The sequence below is a fragment of the Xenopus laevis genome, chromosome 7L (assembly GCF_017654675.1).
Source record: "Xenopus laevis strain J_2021 chromosome 7L, Xenopus_laevis_v10.1, whole genome shotgun sequence".
Lineage (NCBI taxonomy): Eukaryota > Metazoa > Chordata > Amphibia > Anura > Pipidae > Xenopus > Xenopus laevis.
The window spans coordinates 109,329,973-109,343,733 of record NC_054383.1 but is presented as its reverse complement, the minus strand read 5'-3'; the positions used below and the strand labels follow the sequence as shown (position 1 = coordinate 109,343,733).

The window sequence follows — 13,761 nt, the reverse complement described above, 5'->3', positions numbered from 1 at the left end:
CCCCCAGCAACCAGTCTTTGGCTTTCCTTAGTCAGACTTGGGAGAAGACTTGGGAGAAGAGAGATTGGTTAGAATGGATGACTCTGCCGATGCACAGTTTTAATGATTGAATATCTGTCTCTGTTTATTGAACTTTCGTAGGAAAACAAATCCTTTCTGTGTTGACGACTTTCAATTCAGACTAACTGTTTCAACACTGAATTACTGTAATACTGCGGCTATGCCCAGGAGGAAATCCTTAATGTGTTCAGCTGAATCCACATTTTTTCTTTAATAGCAAAACCAAACGGATGTTTTCTCAGAACATAAATTAATGGTATGAGACTCACAGTCATGTAACGTGCACAAAAACGGCAGCTCTTCCTTATTCTTAAAGTATTGTTCATAATTGTAACTTTAGTTTCTCATTTAACATCCTTGTATGTTTCAGAAAACACAGTGCAGTGGCATCTGGGAAGAGACTGTGATTGTGGGACAGCAGGTATAGTTGGGAGAGATGGTGCCTATAGTAACAGTGGGATAATAGTCTCTGGGAAGGGAATGTGGCTGTAGGATAGCAGAAGTAGTAGAGATATGGTGCCTATAGTAGCAGTGAGATAATAGTGTCTGGGAAGGGACAGGGGATAGCAGGTATGGTAGGGAGAGATGGTGCCTATAGTAACAGTGGGATAATAGTCTCTGGGAAGGGAGTGTGACTATGGGATAGCAGGTATAGTAGGGAGAGATGGTGCCTATAGTGGCAGTGGGGTTAATAGTCTCTGGGATGGGACTGTGGCTGTGGGATAGCAGGTATAGTAGGGAGAGATGGTGCCTATAGTGGCAGTGGGGTTAATAGTCTCTGGGATGGGACTGTGGCTGTGGGATAGCAGGTATAGTAGGGAGAGATGGTGCCTATAGTAACAGTGGGATAATAGTCTCTGGGAAGGGAGTGTGACTATGGGATAGCAGGTATAGTAGGGAGAGATGGTGCCTATAGTGGCAGTGGGGTTAATAGTCTCTGGGATGGGACTGTGGCTGTGGGATAGCAGGTATAGTAGGGAGAGATGGTGCCTATAGTAACAGTGGGATAATAGTCTCTTAGAAGGGACTGTGGTTGTGGGATAGCGTGTATAGTAGGTAGAGATGGTGCCTATAGTAACAGTGGGATAATAGTCTCTGGGAAGGGAGTGTGACTGTCGGATAGCAGGTATAGTAGGGAGAGATGGTGCCTATAGTAACAGTGGGATAATAGTCTCTGGGAAGGGAGTGTGACTGTGAGATAGCAGGTATAGTAGGGAGAGATGGTGTCTATAGTAACAGTGGGATAATAGTCTCTGGGAAGGGAGTGTGACTGTGGGATAGCAGGTATAGTAGAGAGAGATGGTGCCTATAGTAGCAGTGAGATGATAGTCTCTGGGAAGGGACTGTGGCTGTAGGATAGCAGGTATAGGAAACCTTAGGAAGTCTGCTTTGTGACACTAAAAATATCCATATGCCCCAAAAACATCTGAAAAAAACCATATACGTAACAGAGAAGCAAGTGATTCTTAGAATGACAATTTAATAAAAGCCATATACCATTCCCTTCAAGGAGCAGATGTTTCAATGTTTACAAGAAAAAAAATTCAAACAAAACATGATGCTGTTTTAATTGTCAGTTACATAATAAGGCTCATTGACAAACACAAGTGCAATGTGCTAAAATGGATGCAACCCTCAATGACTTTTATTTTTACCTACAATGCAGGATTTTATCCACAAAATTTGTGTCTAGCATGCACCACAACTTGTGCAGGATTAACTCGTTGGGAACCCTAAGTAGTACCTCCTTATGGCAGGCTTTCTAACAGGGCTGTACTTGAGTGCAGTTCATGAGTGCAGGCAGAATGGGTGCATGTTTGGTCGGAGCTTGTTGTTAAGTATGTGCATGGGGCTTTGTGCATAGCATCCAAGATTGCACACCATTATGCATCCACTTTAGCACTTTGAGCTTGTAAACCGGCCTGTTTTTTTTCTTTTAAAACATATTCAAATTAAAAAATAAAAGACAAAAATATCTGCCTAAATTTAACAGTTTAAAAAAATGTATTTTTTCATTTCATTGACAGCAAGAGAGAGAGAGAGAGAGAGAGAGAGAGACAGAGCAAGAGAAGATTAATAGACTGAAAGTGAAAGTCACCCAGGGCCATATTTATACATATAATGCACCTGCCGGAAATCTTCTGATTTTGTTTCTAACTGAACAAACCCATTTCCCCAGGCACCTGGGGAGGAGGGCAATCCTTCCTGATGCTGTCAATGTTCTAAAATCTTACATTCACATGTATATGGAAGAGATCTGGGGAATATATGAACACAAACAATAGTCACAGGCTGTTCATTTGCTCAAACAAAGTAAAATATACACCTTTACAATATCATTTCCCTGCTGCAAATGCCATACTCATACGACTGCGGGGTTTGTACAGAGAAAAAAACGACATTTATCAATGGCTTTTTGATGCTCGTGCAGAGTAAGAATACACATTCTACAGTCTTGTGTCAGATATATTTCCCACAGGTTATTTCATTACAGGCTCATACAAATGGTTTGCTATCTGTTGTTGACTTACAACGGATAGCATCCTTAGCAGGATTTGGTTGCCGGCAGTTGTAGGAGCTGCAGGTTTACCAAACTTTGAGTAGAACTATCATTCATAAAGGGACCCCGAAGAGAAACAAACCAGCTGTTATGTATTACTAACGACAAACCTACTCTACAAAACTTAATAATCCCCAGTGAAGAATGAAAGATAACTATAAACTTAAATAAAACATTCAGGTTTCCAGAAAAATGAGCTTTGATGGTAATAAACTTCCTAGACTTGACTCAATTTCCCTGTTGTTTAAAAGCATTGTTCCAGACATGCAATATGTGTAGAAAAAGGGGGCCGACATGGGAGCTGTCAGCCTGTGGCTCACCGGGTGTATGTGGGTGTGTATACTATGAGCCACGTTTACAGATAGAGCCATCAGCAATCGTTTAAGAGCCCCAGCTAAGCCATCCCTATGCCGAAAGTGTAAGGGAATTATAATAAAGATTCACAGCCATTCAATGGTGGCACAAATTGCATTCATGACCTAGCGAATAATGTTCTGCACACAGAATGAAGTCTGCAAACAGCATACTGCCAACATTCATTGGCACACACATTATTAAACGGCCATGTATTCTATATATCCTAAGAAAAGTTACCGATTTGCACCATTAAAAGGGCCCCTATATTAGCTTTGCTCCTTATAGATGAGACTAGAGACCCTGGGACAGACGTCACATCACTGGCCAAAGTATAAATGTGCCACTAAGTCTAGACTGGCACTTGAGGCCTGGTGGAAAATGAGAAGAATGATTCTGACGTAATTGCCAACACAATGACATGGAAGATATATATATATAAAAATAACTCTCTGGGAATGCTTATGAAATGAAGTTCTTCAGTGCTGTTTGGGGTTGGAATTGATGGTTTCTGCTAATTACAATTAAGTGCCTCGGTTTATAAAAGGCACGGTGACTATTTCACTGTTAGACATTCATTGTAAGTGGTACAATATTTGGCCAAGAGGTTCTCAAAAGGTATTCATGGAAGTAGTGGCTTGGTTTAATCTTTGATTAAAAACTCAGTATTGTCATTCTCTATGTACATGTAAATCATGGGAAATCTTAATACTTGGTGCCTATGGGGCAGGGGGATAATTCACCAATACAGATTAAAGCTCAGGACCTGTTTGATGGATCTGGAGTGTGGAGATGCTGAAAAAGCACTCGGGAGCAAGTGATGGACATATATATACACATGTTGATGGAAAGCAGTCAGGTGGTGAGTGTTCTACACATTGCCCTATATCATTCCTGCATGAATTGTTCTGCCTGTTAGTTATTATAGTGTGTGTGCTGTCACTATTGAAGTCCATCCCTTATAAAATGCTCTGTGAGATCCATGGCTGAGAGGAGAAGACAAAGGATTTAGTGCACTCGTGTGGAGTGTTCTTAAGTCACTCTTTCAAATGTCTTTTTTAAGAGACAAGGTAGTCACTACACTGTGTATATAGTGTTGGACCATTCCAGGCATGTGAGCGTTGGAGGAGTTTGTGGTTGGGTTAGAGGGAGGGCAGATCACCACTGCTCCCTATAACTTCCATTCTGCTTCTCATCACTCTGCCTGGGGCTGCTGCTGCTGATGGTTGGCAGATGGTTCTCCACTATGAGGTTCAGGTTCCTCATCGGAAACCGCTTCCAGCTGATACACCTGGCGGATGGTTCTTGTGGTGAACTGGATAGGCGCCCGTCTGGCAAAAGGAACAAAGTAAAAAAAATAAAATGTTTATCATATGCAATTCTGTCTCCATTTTCATTAACATAAACCCTATTCACCAGTAAGGATGTCTCCCCCCCCCCCACTACTGCATTTGTGGGAGTAGGCAAACTAATGATCTCAGTGGAGTCAGACTACTGGCAGTGAGAGAAAGTGACTTGACAAGCTCAGTGGAGGCAGTTTACTGGCAGTGGGAGTAGGCAACCAGATAACCTCAGTGGAGGCAGTGTCCTGGCAGCGGGAGTAGGCAACCAGATAACCTCAGTGGAGGCAGTGTCCTGGCAGTAGAAATGGGTAACCAGATAACCTCAGCGGAGGCAGTGTCCTGCAGAACAACACCAAATGATGATGACTGCACTATATGGCAACTTATATGTACTGTATGCAAACATCTGTGAATTTGAGTAATATCCTTATTCACATGGAACACAGGTGAACTGAACATCACAAGCACCAAGCATCATGACAACAGTGCCATTAATGGAGAAGCCACCCACCCCATGTCCCAGTAAATGCTATGGCTGCTACTTCCATTAGCTGGGACTCATTTGCATGTAATCATCTATGGCACAACCATACACTGACAATTAAACTAAGCATACTTTTCTTAGGCAAAATTTGTGATCCATAAAACTATCTACTGGCCAGTGTCATTTACCTCTACAGAGTTGGATCAGCCTGCTAGGAAATCCCCGATGGACCCAGGTCTGAGTGTCCCTTTCCCCCATTCTGGAAATGAACCTTTACTTTTCAATACTGCTTCCATTTTCTGTTTGCTCCTGCTTGGCTATACTAATCATTACAATTTAAACAACAAATCTCTTAAACAGGGGGATACAGTTTTTTCAGCAAAAAGAAAACACTTTAGGCTAGGGGCACACGACGCGATTTCGCCGCGATTCTGCGCTGGGCGAGTTGTCGCTGCGTTTTTTAAGCCGAAATAGCTTTGCTAACTTTGGCGCTGGCGTCAATGCAAATCGCGGCGAAATCGCTGCGCTAATTCACACGCGGCGATTCTTTTTCTACTGTTGCCCGGAAACGCCCAGCGAGGCAACTTCGGACGACAATAGAAAACGAATCGCCGCGTGTGAATTAGCGCAGCGATTTCGCCAAAGCTATTTCAGCTTAAAAAACGCAGCGACAACTCGCTTAGCGCAGAATCGCGGCGAAATCGCGCCGTGTGACCCTACCCTTAGGGCTCTTATTTGAAACACTTTTGTGTTTCATAGCAAATGAAAAAACAAACAAATACAACAAGTATTGTAGAAGTGATACCAATATTGGCTAGCAATAAAAATACATTACAAACTTTCATGCACCAAGACCCCTTCGTTAGGCAAAATACTAATGAAAGCTAAAAGGGCACAGCGTATATTCTGTTAGATCAGTGAAAGATATTTATGGGCAATAAATTAATAGGAAGTTACAGATCTATAGAGATCAATTGTAGAGATAATAAAATGAATTAGGGTGGGTTGTTAAAAGTACAGGAGTCTGGATTCAGTCAGGTCACATAGTGTCACATGAGGCAAGTTCGGGCGACTTTGGAAAATGAAGCGCCGCGTGTGCCTCCCCCCAGGCGATTTTCATTTTAGCTGGCGGAGGGCAGGGGGAAGGCAGTTTGTGGCCCCGAAGAAGAGGAGGTTAATCGTCCCGAATCTGCTTGTGTGGCCTGACCCTTAATGTGTTAAATAACTCCATACAATAACTCCATACATTTAAATTCATTAATCTTCCTTTCCCGTTCAGTTTTAAAGTTCTCTTTTAGAATTAAGACCTTCATGTGCTGAAGACTGTGATTTTGATTGCAGAAGTGTTGCCCCACTGGTGTATCACATGACTAACCCTATTACCAAATCCAGGATTCGGCCAGGATTCTGCCTTTTTCAGCAGGATTCGGATTCGGCTGAATCCTTCTGCCCAGCCGAACTGAATCCAAACCCTAATTTGCATATGCAAATTAGGGACGGGGAGGGAAATCGCATGACTTTTTGTCACAAAACAAAGAAGTAAAAATTGTTTTCCCCTTCCCATCCCTATTCAGCTGAATAGGATTTGGGGGTTCGGCCGTATGTAAAATAGTGGATTTGGTGCATCGCTACCTAATACTGATCAAATAGTACTGTATATATGCTTTGCCTTTCTAGATTGTATTCTAGCAATGCATTTTTATTTTTAGGTATCACGTCTACAATATTTTTTGTATTTGTTTGATTTTTTTTAGTTGGTATTTTTGCTGCTGGCTAACACGGTACCACAATTTTTGTTTTGTGTTTCATGGCACAACTTTCCCTGCTTTAGCCACAATGGCTGTCAAAGAGAGAGAGAGAGAGAGAGAGAGATAAAGATGCTACCTCCCAAGTTCAAGGTTGATGGTTTCTTTGATTTGGAATGAGCAGAGAGACTTGTATATTTGCTAATATGCCAATAAACACCTGTGCCAAAGCACCAGAATGTCCCATGAGCTCTGCAGCTTGGGTTAAAAACATGTCTGAAAACCAAAGGAGTTGATGTAGGGTCCCAGGAGGTCCATTGCATGTGCACCAAAAGCCAAGATGTTGACACAGTAAGTGCTTGAAGGAAATGAGTATACTCTAGGTGTTCACACTGCTCCACATGAATGATGAATATATCGCTTGACTTCAGTGAATCACTTCAGTCTTTCAGAGATAAAGTTTTATGGGATGTGAGAGCGAGGGGTGGAAACGGTTAAACCAGCTAAATAAATACTGGCCCTACTTGCAAGATAGCTGGATATTGATAAGTCAGCAGGTTTCAGCACAGTGGCCCCATACACCTCTGCCCCTCATTAATAGCCCTTCCCAGGAGGGGTTCTGTCAATAAGCAGAACATCTTTGAATGTGAGACAGGGCTCCCTTTGTGCACCCGACGATCCTCAGCACCTGGACAGTAATAAACATGGAGGTGTTTTTTATTTTGCTTTGCGGGGCACGCTGGTTACGGGGAGGCAGGGCTGCGTCAGGCCAAAGACAGGGAGGGTGAGCAGACACAGCCGCTGCTGTTCACATGCTTGTCACACCAATACTCGGAAATCAGAAATTAAAGGGCACACGGAGGTGAAAGAGAAGGAAAAATTGATAAGTAATGCAAAGGGTCAGTTCACCTAGAAATAACATTGAAGTAAGTCGTAGACAGTAGATCTATTTAGCTCTCTGTTCTGCCTTGGGACACAGCCTGCTGACTGGTTGCTAATTCCACGCACCTTAGCTACCAGAAATAAGCTGAATCCTATGTTAGCTTTTTTTTTTTAAAAACACATGTATTTGCTCTTAAATTTACTTAATCCGCATTGTAAATACATCAAATCATCTAGAAGTAAAATTAATTGAATTTACTCACTCTGCTACTGTGTTCAAACAACCCAATGGCAAATTTTAGTGAAACTTCCACTTTCCATTACAAATTGTTCCTGGACTACAACTCAAACAAGAATGCTGGGAAATGTAGTGCAACAACAGATGGAGAGCCACTGCCAGATTATCTATGCAGTACTACAAAATGTTGGTTAGTTTTCCAGTCTTTAAAGGTGCAGTTCATTTTTAGCCAAAAAGGAATGCTATAAAATATATATCCATTTTTTGCGGAAGCACAATAACTATTTTTGGATATAGACATACTTGGCTAATGGGAGGTGTAGTTATGCAAAAGCTGCAAGGTTGTAATTTGACCTTCTCATGCATAAATCAACAATCCACCTCTTTATGGGTGTTATTTATTAAAATCTGAATGCTAAAATCTCAAAAAAAAAATTGTTTTTTTTCATTAGAAAACTCAAATTTTTAGAGGAAAAAAAACCTTGAATTTTTTTCAAGATTTATTACACCCCGATGCTGCAAGAAGCCTGAATCTGAAGATCTCCATCTCAGACCTGTCGAGGTCCTATATAAGTCGATGGGAGAGGCACTTATCTCAATTTGACGTTTTCGTGGTCTGTGCTGGGTTTAGTCTGAAAATTCGACTTTTTCAGAGTTTTCGAAAACTAGAAAAATCTGAGCAATTTGGGAAAAAGCCAGAAAAATTTGAGCGATTCGGGGTTTCGCATGATTTTATAGATTTTTTCCACGATCTGATTGAATGGAGTTTTTTTTATCAATACATGAATAAATAAGCTAAAATCAGGCATGGGAGTTTGGTCGTGGTTTTTTTTAAGAAAAAATGAGATAAATTTGGATTTTAGTAAATAACCCTCTAAATGTTATGATACCATCTACTCTAAGAATTCTGTTTGGAGGATCTGTTAAGGAGTGTTTAGCAATGTTCTTTGCAATAGGGATGTTGAAAGCATTTAGCTAAATATTAGTCTTTTGAGGGCAGAGACAGACGCTGCTATTTCGGGAGATTAGTCGCCCAGCGACAAATCATTCTTCTTCGTGCAACTACTCTCCTGCATTCCCGCCGGCTAGAATGCCTTGTGAGGCAACTTCAGAAAACAAAGCGCTCCGGAGTGCCATCCCGCCAGTGATTTACATTCGAGCCGGCAGTAAGGCAGTTCAGGGAGATTAGTCGCCCGAGGAAGAAGCGATTTGTCGCTGGGCAACTAATCTCCCGAAACAGCAGCATGTGTCTCTGCCATAAGGCTCCAGCACATGAATGTTACACAGTATAAATTGCTGTGGAGTTCCAGTTGGTTTGCAAGTAAAGGGAGAGGACCTAGAAATGGTACACAAAGGCCTATTATAGGTGTGAGAATGAGCAGCTGTTAACATGTTGTTGGCCACAGCCATGATGTCTATTTATAGAGACTGTGAGTTATTGAGAATGTGGCCTAACTAGGACAATAAACAGAGAGGCTGAAAGGGCAAGGGAAATTAGCAATTGTTATGGGATGGAGACACAAAGCTGTAGGCTAGCTGGGTGGCCTCCTCTAATGGTACATAGACATTTAATATAGATACATTTACCAATTACCTGCAGTTATTCGGGCTCTTACAGACGAGCGTTTGAAGCTGCGCTCCCCTGCATTCCGGTTTTATGCGTTCAGCCACAGGGGAGCGCAGGAGTAGATGCATTTAGTTTTTTCAATGGGGCTGTATTCACACAGACGCATGAAGGCGCCGAACGCATGCTGAGACGCAACATGCTGCATTTTTCCTGTGTTCGGTGCCTACATGCGTCTGTGTGAGCAGTGGAGTAACTAGATGCTACTGGGCCCCACAGCAAATTAATTTTAGGGCCCCCAACATTTCCAGAGGTTGTCCTGTTTTACCAATATTTACTGACATTTCTCATTAATTAGGGCCTCATAGGCCCCCTATACCTCCTGGACCCCCCTGCAGCCGCAGCGTCTGCTTCCTCTGTAGTTACGCCCCTGTGTGTGAGTACAGCCCTATTGAAAAAAACTAGATGCGTCTACTCCTGCGCTCCCCTGCGGCTGAACGCATAAAACCGGAACACAGGGGAGCACAGCTTCAAACGCTCGTCTGTAAGAGCCCTTAAGGTGTTTCATGTACCATAAACGATGTGAGTGTTTGCGCTACATACATGTACCACATGTTTGTATTTATTTATAATTAGAAATAGGAAGCCGTTACCATTCCAGCCAGCAGCTTTAACCCTTAAGATGCCCCGGACGCCGGTAGTTCTGCAATTACTAGTGCCAAAATGTCGCCTATATCTGAATAAAATAGTATAATTCAAGCTCAGGCAATGCTTGCAGGCGTACAGGTATCAGTCTACCTCATACAGTAGTACTCTGGCTGTTTAAAAGGGTGGCTCACATTTAAGCTAACTTTTAGTATGTTATAGAATGGTCAGTTCTAAGCAACTTTTCAATTAATTGTCACTATTTTTTTTTTTATAGTTTTTAAATTATTTGCCTTCTTCTAACTCTTTCCAGCTTTCAAACAGGGGTCACTGACCGCCATCTAAAAACAAATGCTCTGTAAGGCTACACATGTTGTGGTTATTGCTACTTTGTATTACTCATCTTTCTATTCAGACCCTCTACTATTCATATTCCAGTCTCTTATTCAAATCAATGCATGGTTGCTGGGGTAATTGGGATCCCAGCAACCAAATTGCTGACATTGCAAACTGCAGACCCGCTGCAAGCTAAATAACTTAAAAACCACACATAATAAACAATAAAAACCAATTGCAAATTGTCTCAGAATATCACTCTCTACATCATATTCAAAGTTTACTCAAAGGTGAACAACCCCTTTAAGTCAGATATCGAATGGCCTAGCTGGAAAGCCCATGAGGTGAGAAGCTGACAATGTGATGCTCTCCAGACAGGTCTGCTCTGGGCTCTGTGAGATCTATATTTGCCCTTGGCGCAGTCCACATTACCCAACCTACTGGGCGGGGAAAATGGGCAAAGATTACCAAATTATCAACCTGGAAAATGGGCAAAGATCACCAAATTAGCATATGGCATACTAAAGAAAGGCTAAGTCAGGTTAGTGAGCAGTGACAGTTTGGGTGCCCTTAAACTAACCATAATAAAGGCACAGTGCTAAAGAATAGACGCATTACATTTTTTCCAATGGGGCTGTACTCACACAGGCGCGTGTAGGTGCCGAACGCAGGTTGAGACGCAACATGCTGCATTTTTCCTGCGTTCGGCGCCTACAAGCGCCTGTGTGAGTACAGCCCCATTGGAAAAAATGTAATGCGTCTATTCCTGCGCACCCCTGTGGCTGAACGCAGAAAAACGGCACGCAGGGGAGCTCAGGTAAAAACGCTCGTCAGTAAGAGCCCTTAAGTGTCCTGCTATGATGAGAGACAAGAGTATGTGTATGAGTATCACTCAAGGTGTAGGTGCCACTCCCTATCTAGCTATGAATTAAGGAGTGAGCCCTGCATCCAGCTAGCATTAGATCTCAAGTAGCATTATATTCAATTGCCTTTAGTTCCTACAAATTAACTATAGTTACCTGATCTATCTGTCTATCATATATTATCCTATATAATAAAGTTGAAGTGTCTCTGTGTCCAGTCCCTGTGTCCGTGGGATTGCGCTACTGCGCATGTGCCCCACGGACCGTCTCTGGCGAATTCGTCCAGTCCCTGTGTCCGTGGGATTGCACTACTGCGCATGTGCCCCACGGACCATCTGACTACATATGTTCTAGCGCCCGTTAATTTAACGGGCTTAATGTCTAGTATACATATAATACACAAAAGTCATGAATATCTTGTAAATTATATCCTTATAAAAACGGGAGTTCTGATGTAATTTCTGTCACATGACTCACTGAAACTTGTGTATTATAATAAATAAAGTACCCCCAGTTGCAAAATATGAGGATATTAGAAGTTACCTCGGAGTTCCATGACCTGTATAAAAACACTCGGCCTTTGGCCTCATGTTTTTATATGGTCCTGAAACTCCTCAGTAACTTATAATATCCTTATATTTTACAAGAGGGGGTACTTTATTCACTATATTATTTAATCATAAAAAAAAAATACTGCCTTAATATAGTATGTGCGGTCTCGGCAGGAGGCTGAGGATTTGTAAGCACCCATGCTAAACACTGCACTGCAGAGCATTCTAGGAGGTGAGAGCATGGGAGCAGAAATGCAGGGCTAGGAACAGGTAGTATCAGTCATAGTGCACACAGGTTCATGCACAGAAACATACTTGCGTTGCTGACGCTCTAATTTGCTGTTTTAAGATTGAGGAAAGGAAAACAGTATTAGCACAAACAAACAGAAATTCATTAACAATAATCACTGCAGTACAATCCCATTGGAAGCAGTTCACTTTAAATAGAGAGCAATAAGAGCATAGTGTATGCATAAAAATAGTTCCTCTACTAATTTGCTTTTATTTATATAAGTAGGAGCTGCCATACTGATTGTTAGAAGCTATGACAGTCATTGCCAGAGGTGTAAATAAAAAGGAGTAGACCCTGCAGTTGCAGGGGGGCCTACGAGGCCCAATATTTTATATATCTTGGTAGATTACAAATTTCAAAGGGGTGTTCTTACGCTCTGCCTTTAACTAATTCATGCCCAAGTGCATCAATCCTTATATAGGGCACCGCTATCCCTCAAGTAATCTCAAATCCAATGATTAAGGAGAGCACTTCAAGCAAAACTGCTGTGATTCAATTTATTTGTGGACTACAATTCACACAACATGTTTCGGGCCTTCATCATTGGATTTGAGATCTTGGTAGATTAGGCTAATTTATCAATATTTTGAGGCCCTAAAATTAATTTGCTGTGGGCACCAGTAACTCGTTTTTCCACTGCTTTATCTAAGGCATTCTTTCATAGAACTATAGAGAAGAGCAGCCCTTAAGTCCATACTGTAAACAGACTGTGTTGTAACAGTTGATTTTTGTGAAGAATGTCTCAACAGAGGAAAGTTCTAAAGCACATAAATGATTACACTAAGCTTTCACAATTTACCCTTTTTTAAAAAAAATAAATAAATGAAATATAAATCATACCTACAAATTAGGATGATTTTTATATCAGATGTCTCCTGCCAAAAGTGCTACTAATAAACTGCTACTCATTTCTGCGGAATAGGTTGGCTCGATAGTAATAATAATCATTTTAAACTCTGGCTAAAGGTTTAATTCTTAGGTCTGGTGATTAAACGCATTTGCACCTTTTTTATCTAATGGATATTTTACTCTATTCTTTAGCTAAGAATTATTGTCGGAATTTGTAACTGAGCTGCAGAGGGTTAACGAATGGGTTAAATACAAACCTCTTAGTCAGACTACAGCAGTGGAAACAAATGCACTGACTGTACCATATCTGATACAGTTACTTGCCTCTATCACTAGAGGTCCCAGTTCTTGCCTCTTCTGACCTCTAACAGTGCAGTAGCTAAATTGTCAGTACAGGGGCGAATGAGAAGTATGGTGAGCCATTAATTCATTCTACTGTCTGTGATATTATTCCCCAAAACATGGCTCCTCAACAACAGACTGGGCGATTGCCTGAAAGTCTAAAGGTGAGCAATTTACAGCAAAAAGAAAGTATTATGCCGCCAAAAGAGGCCCCTGCCTGTAGAACCCAACTAATATCTTTTTAACTTTACTGGTATAGCAGAATACAAAAATATAATATCTGTCCTTTGAGGTATTTATGGTGAATACCATATTGTATAGTGTATCATTTCCAGTTGATCTACTCTAACTTTCCAAGCCTACGATGGAACCTCTATTAAAAATGAAGATCAAAAGTAAAGTTGTACATAATAATTAGTGGCAAATTGTAGAACCCCACCCAGCATACCTAAGCCTGCTCCTCAGGGTAGTCACTTCCCGGTTCATGGACTCTGCTGATTCAGTCACATCTTCCAGCTCTCTCTGCATCCGGCGGCGGTTGGAATTGGCGCGTGAAGCCTCTTCCTCAGCCTCCTCCAGTTGGCGCTTCAACTGCTTCATGCGTATATTTGCCTTCTCCAGCTAAAGACAGAAAGTATTTTTGTATAAAATGA

At 41.6% G+C, this 13,761-nt stretch overlaps 1 protein-coding gene across 7 annotated transcripts in view; it reads right to left on the bottom strand.

Moving 5' to 3' along the window:
• Nucleotides 1–1,523: 1,523 nt before the first annotated feature.
• LOC108696665 (myosin-10) overlaps nucleotides 1,524–13,761 on the bottom strand; it is a 114,552-nt gene continuing 102,314 nt past the window's right edge. For 4 of the 7 annotated variants that reach the window (XM_041569485.1, XM_041569486.1, XM_041569488.1 and 1 more), the window contains 3 exons: nucleotides 13,557–13,729; nucleotides 11,941–11,964; nucleotides 1,524–4,305 (listed from right to left, as the gene is read on the bottom strand). In XM_041569485.1, coding sequence (XP_041425419.1) covers nucleotides 4,170–4,305; nucleotides 11,941–11,964; nucleotides 13,557–13,729 — 333 coding nt within the window. In that variant the 3' untranslated portion in view covers nucleotides 1,524–4,169. The remainder of the gene's footprint in view (nucleotides 4,306–11,940; nucleotides 11,965–13,556; nucleotides 13,730–13,761) is intronic. The other 3 variants (XM_041569487.1, XM_018226222.2, XM_018226224.2) reach the window with 1 other exon arrangement.